Consider the following 20,159-nt stretch of genomic DNA (forward strand, 5'->3'; position numbering starts at 1 on the left):
GCGACAAGTGGCCACAAATACACATTACAGCAGTACTAATTAGAAGCAAGGAACTGTAACAAATAAGAAATAAAAAAAAGTGCTAAAATAAATTGGCCTGGAGCACTTGCAAGCCTCTAAATAAATTGGCTGCTAAAGGGTTAAAGCCGAACTCTGTGTTTGCTTAGACATACGCACTCCCTTCATTACAACTCTATAAATTTCAGGAACTAATGGCAAACTTTATTTCGGCTTGCTTACATGTTTTCTTTTTTGTTCATAAAGAACACAGCCATTCCGCAAAATTCCTAATGCTAGGTATGTTGCGTGCAATTTCCCTTCAGATCGATGGGTAGAACTGATAATTTCCATCATGTCCAATCAGCTTCCTGATCGATAACGGATTAATTTTCCGGTCACTGATGCACAAAAATAGAGAGAGAGGATAGACAATTGCCTTCAGATGACCCCAAAGATAAAAGTCTAAGGGGGTCAGATCGGGAGACCTTGGGGGTCAGCGAAATTGCTACATGAATATGCACTGAAGCTGGCACGTTCCCTGAGTTTTTCCAGCAAGATTGTGCACCACCACATTATGGGTGTCAGGTCCGAGCATTCCTAGATGAACACTTTCCTGGAAAGTGGATTGGTCATCGTGGGCCAGTTGAATGGCCCCCAAGGTCTCCCGATCTGATCCCCTTAGACTTTTATCTTTGGGGTCATCTGAAGGCACTTGTCTATGCTGTGAAGATACGAGATTTGCAGCACCTGTAACTACGGATACTGGAAGCCTGTGCTAGCATTTCTCATGCGGTGTTGCTATCAGTGTGTGAAGAGTGGGAGAAGAGGGTTGCATTGACAATCCAACAATTGAACACATTTTATAAGTGGTCAGAAACTTGTAAATAACTCATGATATAATAAAGTTATGTTAAAACCAAGCACACCATTGTTTTTTCTTGTGAAATTCCCAATAAGTTTGATGTGTCACATGACCCTCTTCCTATTGAAAAAACAAAAGTTGGATTAAAAAAGGCCGACTTCAAAATGGCCGCCATGGTCACCACCCATCTTGAAAAGTCCCCCCCCCCCTCACATATACTAATGTGCCACAAACAGGAAGTAAATATCACCAACCATTCCCATTTTATTAAGGTATATTCATATAAATGGCCCACCCTGTACATTCCGGGTTTGGGAAGAATCACAGTTAGAAATGTATAGATGGCTGCAAATAGAAATGAAAAAAAAAAACAGTTTTAAAAACTTTAATATCAAAATTATTTCAGCATTGTTGCAACTTGTATGTAGTTTCACATCAAAGAGGACCTGTTAGGGTTGAGGGAACAATGTAAAGTAAACAGTTTGTTGCGTCTTTTCAGCTCATGCCACGGGAGAGCATCACCGTCCTGTTTGATAACCACACGTGGACGAAACACGTCGGTAACACCTCCGTTCTGGGACGATCTGCCGCCTTCATACACCCGACCGTCAGCGTCTTTGTCACACTGCCGCTGTTCTTCATCATGAAGGTACGAATCCGTTATCCTTATCCTCTCGGCTGTTTTGTAAGACTCATGACAAGTCTCCCAAATCTCATGGCTTAATGGTCAACTATCAAAGAAGGAGTATTTTGTAAAACACACGCAAACTTTGAATATTAACAAATAAGAACAAACATGTGATTCCAAATATTTACCTGAAGCCAAAACTTTGCAAGAAGTTAATTTGTCCTTATGTTTCTTAAGTACACATTTCAGGGCCGGATTTACCATAAGGCACTATAGGCACATGCCTACAGGTGCCTGTTGATGGGAAGGCGGCTCACTCCCCTCCCAGAGCGCCTCCCTCCTTTCCTATGCAGAGTCTGATGAGTATAAATGAGAGGTTACTCACCCTGCTCTCGGCACTCCACTGATGAGATTTCCCTTCAGTCAGGGATACCTCTGGCTACTTAATACTGAGGTTCCTTTAGCTACCTAATACTTGGGGGCACCTCTAGCTACTTAATACTGAGGGAACTTTTGGCTACCTAATACTAATGGGCACCTAAGACAGGCAAGGGAAGGAAGGGAGAAGCAGGGATTTGTAGGTTCATGGAGTGTGAAGTCTAAGATAATAGGACATCTGTGCCTATAGGCTCCTGTAAGGTAAATCTGGGCCTGACACATTTTAAAGCAGGAACGTGAATGGTTTTTCAAAAGAAAGGGCCAGTCACACAGGCTTCTGCAGGCGGCACGTTTAGCTGATGCTAATATGGATGTGTGTACCACTCTATGATAATGATGAAATGTCTTTGAAAACACAAGGTGGTGTCCAGTTGACAGTGCCTTAAAGCGGGATTGTCGCGATAAAAATCAAATGTTGTCCTGCTGGGGGGGTCTGATCGCCGCCGGCCATTAGTGAGTAGCGGGGGCTCCTCAAAGGCTCCCTCCGCAGCGTTTTCCGCCCTCTCCCCGCTTACCTCCCTCCCCTCCTTTCCTTAGGTGGCGCAGGACGGATATCCGTCCTGCGCATTGTAGGATAGGCTTCAGCCTATCATATGCCGGCGATCCCCGGCCAATCAGAGGCCGGGGATCGCCGATCTGCCTTACGGCGCTGCTGCGCAGCAGCGCCGTATGATGTAAACAGCTGGGATTCCTTCCCCGCTTGTTTACATTACGTGTGCGAGCCGCGATCGGCGGCTCGCACACTGTTCATAGAGGCACCCTCCGTGAACTGGCATGTATAAGGCTGCTCGTACGAGCAGCCGTTTCCATGCTATACCACTAACGACCAGGCGCCGCCTATCGGCATTAGCTGGTCGTTAAGTGGTTAAAGCAAGGCTTTCCAACCCTGTCCTCAAGTACCACCAACAGGCATAGCTCTCAGGGCAGAGCTGTGGGAAGCCCCAACTACTTACTGTCAAATATGGCAGCTTCCATACCCCTCTCACTTCAGCTGTTCTTTAAATGTTTTTTGAACAGACCATGACATGAGTAGGACAAAAGGACAATCACCCAACAAACTGAATACACATGAAGGCATGATGTAAAACCACTACTTCTCTAGCCTATACAATATAAGTCCTCATCTTGCTTCACTGGTGGGAATTGGGGACATATTGAGTACAGATAGCCAATGAGATATAAATCTCTTATTCGCATAAAAATGTTATGCGCAACTGCCCACAGCTTGTAATGGGGATTATATCAAACCACACCCTACTGGTTTTGGCAGGGCCAGTCCCAAACCGTATACTGCTTTTTACGGACTATAAGACACTCCTGACCATAAGACACACCTAGATGTAGAGGACAAAAACTAGGGGGGAATATATATATATATATATATATATATATATGTATGTATATATATATATATATATATTATACTAAACCTGGTGTATCCATGGTGAAGGGGCATCTTGTGGATTATGCCCCCTTTGTACTTCATGCCCCTTTTTACCTCTTCTGTCTCCCTCTGTCCTCCTCTCTGTTCCCCTTGTGTCCCCATGTGTCCGCCCCTGTGCTCCTTGTGTCCTCCTTTATGCCCCTTTGTGTCCCCTTGTGTCCTCTGTTTGTCCCCTATGTCCTCCCCTGCATGGGCACAGTACAGGGAGTCCCCAACATTGCGGCAAGTCAGTGGTTCGTATTGGCAGGCATTCACAAGTCAGGAACTCCCTGCATTTGGACTATAAGACGCAGTGACTTTTTTCCCCACTTTTGGGGGGAGAAAAAGTGAGTCTTATAGACCAAAAAATACAGTAAGTTCTCAAATAAAACAGGAAGCTGGCACATCCAATATGTATCTTTATTCATTTTGTGTATAAAAATGCCAATATTTCGGAGCCACATAGGACCCCTTTATCAAGGCAACATTTGCTCGTAGGCATTCATCTGTCTGCCGTATTGTGTCAATCAATCTGCAATGTCAAATTGAAATGAAAATAATTTTCCTCTCAGCAAATGTTGCCTTGATAAAGGGGCCCTACGTGACTCCGAAACATTGGCATTTTTATACACAAAACGAATAAAGATACAGTACATATTGGATGTGCCAACCTCCTTCTTTACATGGAGAGTGTCATCCCCCTATTTCGGCTGTAGCAATCCCTCTTAAAGTAAACCAGATCTGTGGAAAAAAGATTTGATACTCACCCGCGGCTTCCTGCAGGAGCATAAACACATTTGAGTCCCTCGCCGTCCTCCCGCAGTCTGCCGTTCTGCCACAATCAGCCTCTGTAAAAGGCTCAGTCGGGTCCAATCTGGGTCTTCTGCTCATGGGCGGATCTCCCACACCTGCTCAGTAGACCAGGACTGACACGACTGAGCCAGTTACCCAGACTGATCATAACCGTACGGCAGCTCTGGATTACTTTAAGGTTTGATCTTTGATCCAGTACTAACTTTTTGATGACTATGGCCTCAATTCACTAAGATCATGCTAGAGATAATAAGGCAAGAGAAAACTTACCTCCACACGTGAGAGAGTTATCTTACCTCTTCATTCCTTAAGTTACCTCTCCTGTAGTTAATTTACCTCCTCTGTAGTTAATTTACCTCCTCTGTAGTTATTTTCACATGCAGCTAATTAACAGCCTGTCTTTAACTCTGGAGTTATTTTAAGGATTGGAGAGTTAATTTAAAGACAGAAGAGTTAACTTTAGGTTTGCCTGAGGTAAAATGTTTCCTGAATACTACATGCCTTATCACCATGGTAACAACTCTAGAAGAGTTATTAAAGACAGGAGATAAGCTTAGTGAATTGATGACTATCTCTAAGTTCTGCATTACATTTACATGCAAGTCAGATGCATTTGCATCTGTACTGTGATTCATCTGTTGTCAAAGGGAAGCAATACACTGACTGCTCTTTTCTTTCTCATCTCTACTGATTAATCTGATTATCAGCAGAGAGAAAAAGAGACCAGGAGCAACACTCTTGTAGCATATACAACTTGTAAAACTTTACTTCAAAAATATCTTCTTTAAAACATGGCAGTAGTAAAAGAGCAACAAAATACTTATCACATCCATTTACTGATTAATCTGTTATCTCACTTATTGCAGTTCATGATGTCAGTTGTTGCCACGACAATGCCCATACCCTGTGGGGCCTTCATGCCAGTGTTTGTACTTGGTAAGTCAAGGAAAGGAGGGGCTGCTGGGAATGTGACTGCTAAGTTTGGTTAGGTCTGTAGGATTGTGTTTTGATGAGAACACAGAAATGTATTAGCAGGGGTGATTTTAGGTGAAAAGGGGCCCTGGGCAAAAATAAATATGAGACCCCCTCCAATGTTATGTTGGTAACTTCCTGCCTAACTAAAACTAAACTAAAAAGTACAAGAACCATGCATGAGGATATACCATGAATGTTCATGTTTCTTAAAGAGACACTGAAGCGAAAAAAAAATTATGATATAATGATTTGTATGTGTAGTACAGCTAAGAAATAAAACATTAAGATCAGATACATCAGTCTAATTGTTTCCAGTACAGGAAGAGTTGTTATCTCTATGCAAACAAGCCATTAAGCTCTCCGACTAAGTTAGTGGTGGAGAGGGCTGTTATCTGACTTTTATTATCTCAACTGTAAGTGAACTGTTTACTTTTTCTCTGCCAGAGGAGAGGTCATTACTTCACAGACTGCTCTGAAAGAATCATTTTGAATGCTGAGTGTTGTGTAATCTGCACATATTATAGAATGATGCAATGTTAGAAAAAACACTATATACCTGAAAATAAAATAGTATGAGAATATTTTCTTTGCTGCTAATCTTCTAAAAATTATTCATAGTACACAACCAATTCATTATATCATATATTTTTTTTCGCTTCAGTGTCTCTTTAAAGTGTTCTAGTTAATATCAATGGCAGAATTTATACTTACCTGGGGCTCCCTTCAGCCTCCTTTAGGCTGTGGGCTCCCTTGCCGTCCTCAGGACTACAAAGGCCTGGACCTCGGGCGGCTGAAGCTGAAAGAGAGGTTACTACATATAATAGAGGGGCTACACATCAAATGGGAGAGCACGCTGCACATGAAAGGGGAACCACAACATACTTTGCCTAGGGCAGTGTTCCCCAACCCTGTCCTCAAGGCCCACCAACAGTACGTTTTGTAGAAATCCATAGCGGTAGTTAATCAGCTCTGCTGAGACACTAATTACCTCACCTGTGCATGTTTGTGGTTTTCTGCAAAACATGTACTGTTGGTGGGTCATAAGGACAGGGTTGGGGAACTCTGGCCTAGGGGAAGAAAAGGCATAAATCTGACCTTGGCCATCCTCCCAGGATGCTCAGATCCTTCGCTGGCCAGCCGGGTCTCTTCCTCAAGTCCCACTAGTCAGTGCATACTGCGCATGCGTGACCCTATGTGGATGAGTTTTGCCGAACCACATGTTCAGTACAGTGGTGAAGGCTGTACATTACAAATTATGACTTTTTTGATAATTACATTCAGGGATGGGATTTCAAGTCCAGAAAGGCTCGAATTCCAAATTCAAATGAAGTCTAATGACTTCAGCTGTAACCACAGGCAGCGGGGAGTTAACTTACCCAGAAGTCTTCGGGGACGTCTGCATTCCATTACACGTCATAAGCGTAATGTAAGCCGCGTTCCACGACTCACTTCTGCATTTCCCTCTTACGGCTTGAAAGAGGAAGCGTGATAGTGACTCGTGGAATGCGGCTTTCATTACGCTTATAACGCGAAATGAAACGCAGATGTCCCCAAAGACTTCTGGGTAAGTTAACTCCCCGCTGCCTGTGGTTACAGCTGAAGTCATTAGACTTCATTTGAATTCCAAATTCGAGTCCTTCTGGACTCGAAAGACCATCCCTGATTACAATTTTGTATCATAATTGCAAGTTTCGTGTTGTAATTACAATAACTTATATCTTGGCTCATCACTATTGGCCATATTGACCATAGTCAAGGGCCAGCTCTAGACTGTTTAGAGTGAATGTCAAGTCAAAAAAACAAAAACAAACAAAAAAAAACAGATACTTACCTATGGAGATGGAAGGCTCTGGGTCCTGTAGAGCCTTCCCGCTCCTCTGCTGCTCCCCTCGTTCCAGCAATGTCACCCCCTGTCAGCAGTATCCAACTGATTGGTCGAATGCTACTCTGTGTCGCCATAGGAGGTTTAGGAAGTCTATGGGAGCCTGAGCGCTACCAAAGATTGTTGGCTGTCTACTGCGCCTGCGTTAGCGCGCTCTCTTGCACGCTCCCGCATGCACAGTACAGAGCCGCCCATCCTCGGAAGCACTCTAGCTTCCGAAGACTTCTGGAGCCTCCCACAGTGGAGAATTCAAATGGGGTGACTGCGCTGGAACGAGGGGACAGAGAGAGGAGCTCTAGAGCAGCGGAGTTCTCCAACCCTGTCCTCAAGGCCCACTAACAGTACGTTTTGCAGCAAACCACAAACATGCACAGGTGGGGTAATTAGTGTCTCAGCAGAGCTCATGAACTACCTCTGTGGATTTCCACAAAACATGCACTGCCTTGAGGACAGGGTTGAGGAACACTACAGCACCCAGAGCCTTCACCACTCCATAGGTAAGTATCTGCTTTGTTTTGTTTTTACTTTCTATTGACATTAGCTTTAAGCTCATATGTTACAGTTTAACTTTATCTAATTTTATCTGTTTTGCTTGTCATTAGGTGCCGCTTTCGGTAGAATTGTTGGTGAACTGATGGCTTTTCTCTTTCCCAATGGAATTCTTTTCGATGGAATCGTGTATAAGATCCTTCCTGGTGGCTATGCAGTGATTGGTAATTATTGTGACATTATGGACCCATGTTACTAAAGGTTCTCTTTCCCAGTACAATTTTTGGGGTCTGATCATATTTTTGATCAGATTGTTCAGATCGAATGGTATGAAAATAGGGAAGCTAGTTGGCCAATTAATTCTGAACGCTCCTGATGAATAATGCATTCCTGCTTATAAAGATAGGTGACCATATGCATAGAGCTGACCCCTGTCCTGCTGAACAGGAAGTCGCTGGGAGTCTCGTATTCCCTCCCACACATGCGAGCTGCAAACCTTTTTAAAACATATGTGTTGCCCATTGGTAATGCGCTGTTGCCCCTGCATCTGCTCGGCGGCGGATCGGGCACTTCCGGTGCAACGCAAAAAGCCACATTAAGGGCTTGATTCATGCCTAAAAGCTTTGCACGTGCAAACTAGGGTGCTAAGTAGTTTGCACGTGCTAACTAGGGCACTAAGAAGTTTGCAGGTGCAAACTAGGGTGCTAAGTAGTTTGCAGGTGCAAACTAGGGTGCTAAGTAGTTTGCACGTGCAAACTAGGGTGCTAAGTAGTTTGCACGTGCTAACTAGGGCACTAAGAAGTTTGCAGGTGCTAACTAGGGTGCTAAGTAGTTTGCACGTACAAAGCGGCTTTTCACTGCCGTGCTAACACTTAGCACCCTTTAGTGAATCGAGCCCTAAGTGTGTAAGGCTCCATAGCCTTCCATTGCATTTGCAGCCCCTTGTGGGAACAGAGAGAAATGCAACACAAGAATCCTAGGGGCCTCAAGGGAGCAAAACCAGAAATCTATCATAATTGCCTTTTTGATCAGGGCGTAATCTGGGACTGACGTATTACAGTTGTGTTTTAAGCAGATTTATCTGTTAATTACTTTAGGATCATTTAATCTGGGAACAAAATCCTATTTTTCCGCTTAGGCCGGAGTTTTGCTTTAAGCTGTTATCTTGTGTGTACAAATGTCTCCTCTCTGTGCCAATGCATAGACTCCTCAGCTGCTGAACGCGGGCCCAGGGAAAACTTTTATTAGGCGATTCCAGAGCCGGAGCCAGAAATAAACATGCCTGCAATTAAATTGGTCATTTTGGTGCCAGTAGTCTATGCCAAGCAGTACGGCACTGGCGTTGAGAGTTCCTCTCCTTGGGGCCTGGCACTCATCACAGAGGGCAACGCTGCTGTAGTGAGGAAAAACTCCCAACTGAAGATTAACCCAAAGGTTCAGAGGCGAGCAAAGCCTGCAAGACCAGAGGCTACACGCATTCTGCTGCATAATATTTACCGGCAGACTACATATAGCAACAATGGGCAGATTCCACCAAGAGACAAATCTCTCTCTGATCGAATTTGATTAGAGAGAGATCTGTCATCTGCCAGCCAGACACCGAATCTGCCGCCTCGCCAGCCCAACACTGCCCCCCCTTCCCCCCCCCCCCCCCCCCCATGGAAAATGTTCTCCCCTGATGCCTGATGCAGTATACTTTACATGCCTGTGTCCGCCGCTGGCTCCAGGCTCCGTCCGCAATCCACATACAAGAGCCCCACATGGTTGCTGACATATACGTGGGCGCCCACACACTGCAGGCAGATTTCCAATAGATTTCAGCATGAAATCAACTGGAAAACGACCTAGCGCCACATGCCAGGCCACCTCCCCACCAAGTGTATGTGTCCCACTGTGGGACCGTGCTGAGTGTTGAAGATCTTCCTGTCACACTGGCGAGTATCCTCACCTTCTCTGGTGTCTGGCATCTTTTTGAATTGCCACTGCTTGCGCCTGCACCATGTGACACTGGCACATGTAGTGATGTCAGTACATGTGGTGGTGTCATGTGGTGCAGGTGCTTCTGGTGACCAATCAAAAATATGCCGGACGCAGGAGGGGGCAAGAATTTGCACTGTCGTGCCAGGAGAGCATGCAACACTCACCTCGGGCTTGTGGGTGAATGGGTGAAATCCAATTACCGCCACGCACCTGATCGAGCCCTTGTGACTGAGTCTTTCCAGACTGGGTGGCCATATTGTGGCATCTTATCTTCCAGATTCATTTATTATGATCGAATTAGACAGATATTGATCCAGAAAACTAAGCGTGGGACATTGTAGTATGCCCTCAATAAAAAAGTAAGTAGAGATGGATTAGGATGGGATGGGGCCCTAGGCAAGGTAGCAGCTTTGGTTCCCCCTTATGGTCCCCTGGCACCCACTAGGCCCTTAGGCACCTGTCTACGTTGCCTTGTGAATGATCCTGCTCTGAGTAGTGTAGATCACAAATGCGAGGGAACCAGGTCTCTCATGAGGCTTACAATCTAGTAGATGAGGGAGCACAGCCTACAGTTGGATGGACAGAAGGTTCTTCTCCATCAGGATTACAGTCTAATGCTGACAGTATTACACTTTTGTATGTCACGTTGTTCTCATTACCTCTCTTTTCCTGGGCAGGAGCGGCTGCACTGACCGGTGCCGTCACTCACACTGTTTCCACCGCCGTCATCTGCTTCGAGCTGACCGGTCAGATATCGCACATCCTCCCCATGCTGATATCTGTCATTATGGCCAATGTGGTGGCCCAAAATCTGCAACCCAGCCTGTATGACTCCATCATCCAGACCAAACGTCTGCCGTACCTCCCGGACCTGTCTGGCTGCCATGTCAGGTGAGGATGGGGGCTTCGTTTTATGTCTTTAACAACTACGTAACAACTGTGTTTTCTATCAGCACCACGATTGGCATTACCATAGAGCCACAATTGTCATTACGAGAGATCCAAGAGGTGCCCTCAACATTACATTGTATGGGAGGTCCAAGGGTTACCCTAAAGTTTACCTTGCTCTGGAGGCCCAAGAAATGTCCTGAGATTAACCTTATATGGGAGGTCAAGGTAGTACTCTGAGATGTACCTTGTATGGGAGGACTAAGAGGTGTCCTGAGTTTTACCTTGTATAGAAGATCCAAGAGGTGTCCTGAGATTTACCTTTTATGGGAGGTCCAAGAGGTGTCCTGAGATTTACCTTTTATGGGAGGTCCAAGAGGTGTCTTCAGATTTACCTTTTATGGGAGGTTCAAGAGGTGGCCTGAGATTTACCTTTTATGGGAGGTCCAAGAGGTGTCTTGAGATTTATCTTATATGGGAGATCTAAAAGTTGTCCTGAGATTTACCATGTAAGGTCCAGGAGAGGCCCTTGGATGTACCTTGTATGAGAAGTCCAGTTGGGGGCCATGAGGTTTACCTTGTATGGGAGGTCAAGGCAGAGCCGGATTGAGGCTAAATGGGGCCCTAAGCAAAGTAACTGATTTGGGCCCCCCATCATGTCGTAATAGAATCAGAAGATGCAGCTGCACAGCAACATGCCGCACACACCGGGGCAGCCGAGCTACTGGTTGCTATGGGCAACAGCCTGCTTTGCTCTGTGGGTGCACAATGCAGGGAATAGCACTCAGGTGCTGGGGCACCCCTGTGAAGAGGGCGCCAGATATCACAGCAGCAGCACTTTCCCCCTGCATCTCCAGCCTGCCAATAGCAGAAAGCTCTGGACACCGCCAAACCGGAAGCCGTTCCCCAGACAGAATTACATAAGCACCCCCACCACCGAACAACCGATTTCCTCCCAAACTAGACAGCCACCATGCAGCCTCCATCCCAGTGAATACAATAGTCCAGCAGAGAAGGCAGCCGCAGCGGGGGAGAATGACAGCACCAGATGACTCCCATTCACCTATTACGATCCAAGCAATAGAGGTCCCGTCATCCAGAGCCCATCTGTCTCCTCTAGAGTGCTGCCGCTCTGTTACTACTACTATTACTACATCCTACTTCCTGTCTGATCTGAGAATCAGGAAGTTCAGAGCGAGCGGCTGCACTGTAGAAGAGACAGATAGGTTTCAGATGACGGGATCTCTATCGCTTGGATCATGGATAGGTGAAAGCGTTTGCCATCTGCTGCTATCATTCTTGCTGCAGCTGTGATTCTCTGTGGGGAGGGAGAAGTGGGCAGTGGCAGAGCGCACATTAGCAGGAGAGGACCTAGGAGGAGAGCCTGGCTCTGAAGACAATCAGCAGCGCACGGCATCATTTGACAAGACAAATAACATTTATATCACGCTTTTCTCCTGGCGGACACAAAGCGCCAGAGTTGCAGCCACTAGGACGCGCCCTATAGGCAGTAGCAGTGTTAGAGAGACTTGCCTAAGGTCTCCTACTGAATAGGCGCTGGCTTACTGAACAGGCAGAGCCGAGATTCGAACCCTGGTCTCCTGTGTCAGAGCCAGGGCCCTTAAAGGGACTCCGAGCAGTGCCTGTGGGTATGCCTTTAAGCATACCAACAACTAATTAATTACATCCTCACACCTACCAACATGATGTTTATAATTATATCCCCCTGGGTTCCTTATATTTCATTGCATTGTGCTGAATCGAGCTGCCGACTTTGGAGAAAAGTCGTCCTGTGTAATACAATGTAACTATGGAAAGATGCATATCATTTTGAAGCTCTCTTTCTCCTCTTTCCAATTATAGATAAACTGCCACCCTACGCCTTTTAGTTTGCTATTTTCGCAAACGAAATTGCCGTGGCCGCGATTTCGATCGTGAAAATAGCGAAAAGTAAACGGCGTAGGGCGGAGGTTTATATATCATTGGAAAGAGCAGAAAGCTTTAAAATGATATGCATCTTTCCATAGTTACTGCACTGCTCAGAGTCCCTTTAACCATTATACCATCCAGCCACCGCTGACAGGATGGCGAGGGCTGGTTTATGTGCTGATGGGGCCCCAAGCGACTGCTTTTGTTGCCTGGTTGGTAATCCGGCCCTGGGTCAAGGAGCTGCTCTGAAATGTACCTTATATGGGAGGTCCAAGAGGTGTCTTGAGATGTATCCTATATGGGAGGTCCAAGACGTGTCCTGAGATTAACTGTGTACGTGATGTCCAGTAGGTGCCCTGAGATTTACCTTTTATGGGAGGTCCACCGGGGGTCTGGAGGTTTACCTTGTGTGGGAGGTCCAAGTGGGATCCTGAGATTTACCATGTATGGGATATTCATGGGGTGTCCTGAGATTTACCACGTATGGGAGGACCAGGAGGTGTCCTGAGGTTTAGCTTGTATGGGAGGTCAAGGAGGTGTCCTGAGGTTTAATTTGGGTTTGGTTGGGAGCTTCTTTAAACCTGGTTTGCTGTTTTAAGTGATGAATTCACATCTGAGTTGGCACAACATAAATAAAATTGAGCTTTTGTTGCAAATCTTTTAAAATAGCACTAATAAGCAGAACATTTAGTGATCCTTCAAGGCGTAGTGCAGAGCAATCACTTCGTCTCATTTTTTTATATTTACTGTATTTCCTTTTCCACAATACGAGTTGCCTGGCAGTCCTGCTCTTCATTCTGGTCAGTAGTATCTGAATCACACACCTGGATCAAGCATGCAGCTAATCCAGTCAGACTTGAGTCAGAAACATCTGATTGGCATGTTTGTTCAGGGTCTATGGCTAAAGGTATTGGAGTCAGAGGATCAGCAGGACTGCCAGTGCCAGGTAATGTGTATGGTTTTAAAGGAAATAAATATGTCAGCCTCCATATGTCTCTCACCTCAGGTTTTCTTTAACTACATTTTAAAGAGGAACTTTAACCCAGGATTAAACTTCATCCCAATCAGTAGCCAATACCCCCTTTAAATCTTTACCCTTTCTCAAATAGATCGTCATTATGTGTGGCTGATATTGTGGTGAAACCCCTCCTACAGTGTGATGTCAGAGCCATGGCCATAGTAGATTGACTCAAAATTGCTAGATGGCTAGTGCCCCGACCTCTACCTGAATATGCACTGTAAACCATGCATGTCAAACTCTGTCCCGCGGGCCAAATCTGGCCTGCAGAGCCATTAGACTCCAGGCAACTTTATAGGAAGGGGGAGGGGGCAATAGACACCAGAGAACTTTAGATGCCAGTGAACTTTATAGGGGAAGGATGGGGGCCATTAGACACCAGGGATACTTATAAGGGAGGGGGTTGACCACTAGACATTAAGGTTGGCCCACGACTTGGTCCCACCGTATAATTTCCACCCTCTGTGTATTTGACACCCATGCTGTAGACAATTCATATTCCGTTACACTTTAAATGACCTATTTTTGGTTCAGTAGTGGAAGCGAGGAGGGTTACAGATACCTCCTGTTTAAAGAAGCCAAGGCTGCATTTTCAATGACTAAAATCCCATCTCAGCAAAAACCTGTTGACTTCTCGAAACTGCCCGGCGATCGCGTAACAACGAGAAGATTGACAGTCCGTACTTATCGCAAACAAGAAAGAATGGGTTTCGAGAGGGGGAAATAAGTGACAGCTGATGGACACCTCTGTAGAACACGCAGCATCATTATCGGCGCTGCGTCTGAGCGTCACCGTCACATCGTTCAGCCAACAGTCTCTGTCTGCTCTCCTAATGAGGCTCCTCCGATGAGCACTAAGCTGAGACCCGCCTTTAGCTTTCATTCCTTAGAAAGCTGCAGTCCCGGCTCTTGAAGGATCCCCATCCATTAATTAGATATTTTCCCCGCTGCTCCTGGCGATGCAGAGAGTGTTTCATCTGCCTGTGTATAGTCAGGAGGAATCTCTGATCAGGGAAGCAGTGGAAGGTGGGAGAGATTCAAAGGAAACCGGATACTAAGGGGGAAAGCTCTTCAGACTGCTGTAGGCTTTATTAATTCAAAGAGCACCTTTCATAATGGAAGTAGGACAGTTGCTAATGCTGAAGGTTCTTTAGTGTCAGTCCACTAAGTTGGTATGTAGGTTATGTTAGAGTCAATAGACCCCGGCCAGAGACAGATTTGTGGGAAAGCCACAAAGGCCTAGTTTAACAAATCAAAGCTTATAGTAAAGTATTGTGAATTTAAATTACCGATATTTTCCTGTGCAGTACCCATACTCCCCTTAACCCTCCGCTATAGTTGCCTAACCCAAACCTAATGCCTAACCCTAACTTCCACCATAAGCACCTAAAAAGAAGACGTCCCCACCTAATGCCTACCCTTAATTTTCGCCTTAAGCGTCTAAAAAGAAGACAACCCCCGCCACCACCTAATGACTAAACCTAACCCCTCTGTAGGTGCCTAACCTCAACTCTCGAACCAATCTCCTAACCCCTAGTTAGTGCTTAAATAGAAGCTAAAATAGACCCTAACCCCCTTGTAAGTGCTTAACTTTAACTTCCCCCTGCTGAGTGGGAGAAAAATCTCTGTAAATGGACAATTGTGTGTAAAAAAAAAATCAAAACATTTTCATTTACAGAGATATTTCTCACACCCAGCATGGGTATGTGTAAAATACACCCCAAAACACATTATACTACTTCTCCTGAGTACGGCAATACCACATGTGTGGCACTGTTTTGCAGCCTAACTGCGCTAAGGGGCCCAAAGTCCAATGAGCACCTTTAGGCTTTACAGGAGTGCTTACAATTAGGCACCCCCCAAAATGCCAGGACAGTAAACACACCCCACAAATGACCCCATTTTGGAAAGTAGACACTTCAAGTGAGTCCGTGGCAGAATTCATTTTTTTTTTTGTCGCAAATTAGCATAAATGGACACTTTTTTTTTGTCACAAAGTGTCATTTTCCGCTAACTTGTGACAAAAAATAAAATCTTCTATGAACTCACCATGCCTCTTAGTGAATACTTTGGGATGTCTTCTTTCCAAAATGGGGTCATTTGGGGGGTATTTATACTATCCTGGAATTTTAGCACCTCATGAAACATGACAGGTGGTCAGAAAAGAGATGCTTCAAAATGGGAAAATTCACTTTTGGCACCATAGTTTGTAAGCGCTATAACTTTTACCCAAACCAATAAATATACACTGAATGGATTTTTTTTAATCGAAGACATGTAGCAGAATAAATTTGGACAAAGATGTATACAGAAATTTTACTTTATTTGAAAAATGTCAGCACAGAAAGTAAAAAAAAATCATTTTTTTTGACAAAATTCATGTCTTTTTTGATGAATATAATAAAAAGTAAAACTCGCAGCAGCAATCAAATAGCACCAAAAGAAAGCTGTATTAGTGACAAGAAAAGGAGGTAAAATTCATTTAGGTGGTAGGTTGTATGACCGAGCAATAAACCGTGAAAGCTGCAGTGGTCTGAATGGAAAAAAAGGCTCTGGGGGCGAAAAGACTGTGGTTCTCAAGTGGTTAAGGTTAGGCATCGGGAATGGGGGTTTTATGGTTAGGTGTCAGGAAAGGGCTTTTTAAAGCTAGGCATGAAGGGGGGGGGGGGGGGATTCAAGTTAGGCATGTGGGCTGGATTATAATTAGACGGGTTCATGTAAGATTAGGGTTAGGTTTAGCTGTGGTAAAATATTGGTAACATTTACTATCGGAACACTGTAAAATAAAAGAGTATCGGTAAATGTTACTAAAATTCTATTGGCTATATCCGAGTGCCCAAATTTCCTGGCTTGCACCTCTTTTCACATATGCCAATTTCCAACCCCAGAAAGAATGGAGACCACCACTCCGCCATCAGTTCCTGTTTCCTCTCTCTTTTCTCGTAACTTGCATTCTTTGTCATCGAAATGTGTTCTGTTGTCTTATGCGTGGCCGCGTAGGGAGATGCCGGGATTATATCTGTCTTCCTGGCAGCCCTGGGCGGATTCCCGCCATTATGTACGGGGTATTTGCATTGCAGATAGGAGGCTAATGAACTAATAATCATCCTGCGGGAACAGTGTGGGTGTTGCAGACGCTGCAAGTAATTAGGATGAATTATTAGCTTCTGATGTGAGTGATTGTTATGCCCGGCACAGCACATTGCGGGATCTATTGGTCTGAGCGCTTAGCTTAGGTCTGCATTAGTGATGGGGAGTGTTTTATTTATTTATTATGTATAAACATTAATTGAAAGTCATGATGCTAATAATCTTCATCATTGTGGGGAATCCTGGAGCAGGCCCATCAGAACTGTCTGATATCCCACTGAAATGAAGCTACATACACACATGCAATAATTGTCAGCCATCGGGGATCAAGAAATGATCCCTCAGGCAACAGTTCGGGGAATGATGTGACACGGACAGATCCCTAGCCTTGAGGCTAGCAATGCGTTCTGTTGCCATGGAGGGAGGTGGAAGGTTGACGATCATCGCGCACAACGAAGCAGCTTCCATTGGTCAGGGGGAGAGAGGGGGATGTGTTTTAAAAAAAACATGATTGATCATGCTCAGGCATCGGGGATAGTTAAGGATGCATCCTTAAAGGATACCCGAGGTGACATGTAGTGTTGGGCGAACATCTAGATGTTCGGGTTCGGGCCGAACAGGCCGAACATGTCCGCGATGTTCGGGTGTTCGACCCGAACTCCGAACATAATGGAAGTCAATGGGGACCCGAACTTTTGTGCTTTGTAAAGCCTCCTTACATGCTACATACCCCAAATTTACAGGGTATGTGCACCTTGGGAGTGGGTACAAGAGGAAAAAAAAAATTAGCAAAAAGAGCTTATAGTTTTTGAGAAAATCGATTTTAAAGTTTCAAAGGGAAAACTGTCTTTTAAATGCGGGAAATGTCTGTTTTCTTTGCACAGGTAACATGCTTTTTGTCGGCATGCAGTCATAAATGTAATACATATAAGAGGTTCCAGGAAAAGGGACCGGTAATGCTAACCCAGCAGCAGCACACGTGATGGAACAGGAGGAGGGTGGCGCAGGAGGAGAAGGCCACGCTTTGAGACACAACAACCCAGGCCTTGCATGAGGACAAGAAGCGTGCGGATAGCATGCTTTGTACCACCATGCAGTCATAAATGTAATAAAGATAAGTGGTTCAATAAACAGGGACCACGCGGCAACGCTAACCCAGCAGCAGCACACGTGATGGAACAGGAGGAGGCGCAGGAGGAGAAGGCCACGCTTTGTGAGACACAACAACCCAGGCCTTGCATGAGGACAAAAAGCGTGCGGAGAGCATGCTTTGTACCGCCATGTAGTCATAAATGTAATAAAGATAAGAGGTTCAATAAACAGGGACCACGCGGCAACGCTAACCCAGCAGCAGCAGCAGCACACGTGATGGAACAGGAGGAGGCGCAGGAGGAGAAGGCCACGCTTTGTGAGACACAACAACCCAGGCCTTGCATGAGGACAAAAAGCGTGCGGATAGCATGCTTTGTACCGCCATGTAGTCATAAATGTAATAAAGATAAGAGGTTCCATAAACAGGGACCGGCAACGCTAACCCAGCAGCAGCAGCAGCAGCAGCAGCACACGTGATGGAACAGGAGGAGGCGCAGGAGGAGAAGGCCACGCTTTGTGAGACACAACAACCCAGGCCTTGCATGAGGACAAAAAGCGTGCGGATAGCATGCTTTGTACCGCCATGTAGTCATAAATGTAATAAAGATAAGAGGTTCCATAAACAGGGACCACGCGGCAACGGTAACCCAGCAGCAGCAGCAGCAGCAGCAGCACACGTGATGGAACAGGAGGAGGCGCAGGAGGAGAAGGCCACGCTTTGTGAGACACAACAACCCAGGCCTTGCATGAGGACAAAAAGCGTGCGGATATAGCAGCAATGCTTTTTGCCGCCATGCAGTCATAAATGTAATACAGATGAGAGGTTCAATAAACAGGGACCGGAAACGCTAAACCATCCCAGATGTTCATCGGTCATGTTACTTGGTTGGGGTCCAGGAGTGTTGCGTAGTCGTTTCCAATCCAGGATTGATTCATTTTAATTTGAGTCAGACGGTCTGCATTTTCTGTGGAGAGGCGGATACGCCGATCTGTGATGATGCCTCCGGCAGCACTGAAACAGCGTTCCGACATAACGCTGGCTGCCGGGCAAGCCAGCACCTCTATTGCGTACATTGCCAGTTCGTGCCAGGTGTCTAGCTTCATGCCCGGTTTCAGGTCCAGCGGTGCCAGCCACAAATCCGTCTGTTCCTTTATTCCCCTCCAAATTTCCTCCCCTGTGTGCTGCTTATCCCCAAGGCAGATCAGCTTCAGCAACGCTTGCTGACGCATGCCAACAGCTGTGCTGCACTGCTTCCACGATCCTACTGCTGCTGGTGCTGGGTTAGCATTTCCGGATGAGGTACAGCTTTGAGATGCGTTGGAGGAGAAGGAGTCAGAGAGGTAGGTGCTGCTGTTGTTATCCAGCTGTTTGCGGCGTGGGCAACACCCGCGTCGTAGCAGGTGAGGAATCGCTGCCAGGCTCCACAAGGTTCACCCAGTGCGCGGTAAGGGAGATGTATCGACCCTGGCCGAACGCACTCGTCCAGGTGTCAGTGGTGAGGTGAACCTTGCAGGCAACGGCATTCTTCAAGCTTCGGGTTATTTAGCTGACCACGTGCTCATGCAACTCAGGCACTGCAGAGCGCGCAAAGTGGTAGCGGCTGGGAACAACGTAACGTGGGATGGCCACTGACATCATGCCCTTGAAGCTGTTTGTCTCCACCACTCGATATGGCAGCATTTCGCAGGCCAGAAGCTTGGCTATGCTGGCTGGCTGTTACTGCCACGGCCCGGGGGTCATTTGCTGGCAATTTCCTCTTGTGCTCAAACATCTCAGAGACAGACAACTCAACCGTAGCGCTGCACACCGAAGGGCTGTTGGTTGTTGTGTTTGATGAACACTGGGAGACCTCAAGAGCACTAGTCCGGAAAGTGACAGTGTCAGCATCGTCTGATGTTTGTGAATGTTGTGAACCACGCAATGGCTGGGCTACTGCTGCTGCTGAGGCGGGTCTGGTGGTGAGTCTGGTGAACCCAAGGGAGGCAGTGTTGCTGGTGGTACCCTGTCCTGCCGCGTTTGCCCACAGAGTGGGATGTTTGGATAGAATGTGGCGGCTCATGCTGGTGGTGGAGAGGTTGTTAATACTTTTCCCCCTGCTCAGGCGGGTCTTGCACACCTTGCAAATCGCCATGGTAACATCCTCAGTGCAGTCTTCAAAGAAAGCCCAGACTTTAACTGGCTGAGGACTCGGACCTCGTGCGTGATGTGCTGGTGCTGCTTAACCCACTGCTGGACGCTTGAGAGGTCATCCAAGTAATTATCTGGTCCTGTTCTTTTGGATCTGTGAGGGTTGTTGTCCTGGACAACATGGGCAGTATTGAGTGGGTTTTCTTGGGTGCTCCCCTGTGGCCTGTACGTGAACCGTCAGGGGAAACACCTCTTCCCTTGCCCCTCCCTCTTTCACCGGATTTCTTCCTCATTTCACTTATCCTTAAAGTACACGCTGACTGGCAGCAGTACAGTGGCAGTACAGAAATGCTATACAGTGGTGGGTGAGCGGTGTACCACTATTGTCAGCAGTGACACAGAGCACAATGCTATACAGTGGCGGGTGAGCGGTGTACTACTGTTCCCAGCAGACACAGAGTGGAAGTAAACACAATGCTATATAGTGTGGCTGAGCCGTGTACACAGAGTGGCATTAAACACAA

At 46.1% G+C, this 20,159-nt stretch overlaps 1 protein-coding gene across 1 annotated transcript in view; it reads left to right on the plus strand.

Moving 5' to 3' along the window:
• CLCN1 (chloride voltage-gated channel 1) overlaps positions 1-20,159 on the plus strand; it is a 166,465-nt gene that overhangs the window by 99,365 nt on the left and 46,941 nt on the right. Inside the window, exons 12-15 of the mRNA XM_068255086.1 lie at positions 1,362-1,511; positions 5,031-5,100; positions 7,624-7,734; positions 10,168-10,381. Of these exons, the coding sequence (XP_068111187.1) occupies positions 1,362-1,511; positions 5,031-5,100; positions 7,624-7,734; positions 10,168-10,381 (545 nt within the window). The remainder of the gene's footprint in view (positions 1-1,361; positions 1,512-5,030; positions 5,101-7,623; positions 7,735-10,167; positions 10,382-20,159) is intronic.

The sequence above is a fragment of the Hyperolius riggenbachi genome, chromosome 10 (genome assembly GCF_040937935.1).
Source record: "Hyperolius riggenbachi isolate aHypRig1 chromosome 10, aHypRig1.pri, whole genome shotgun sequence".
Classification (NCBI taxonomy): domain Eukaryota; kingdom Metazoa; phylum Chordata; class Amphibia; order Anura; family Hyperoliidae; genus Hyperolius; species Hyperolius riggenbachi.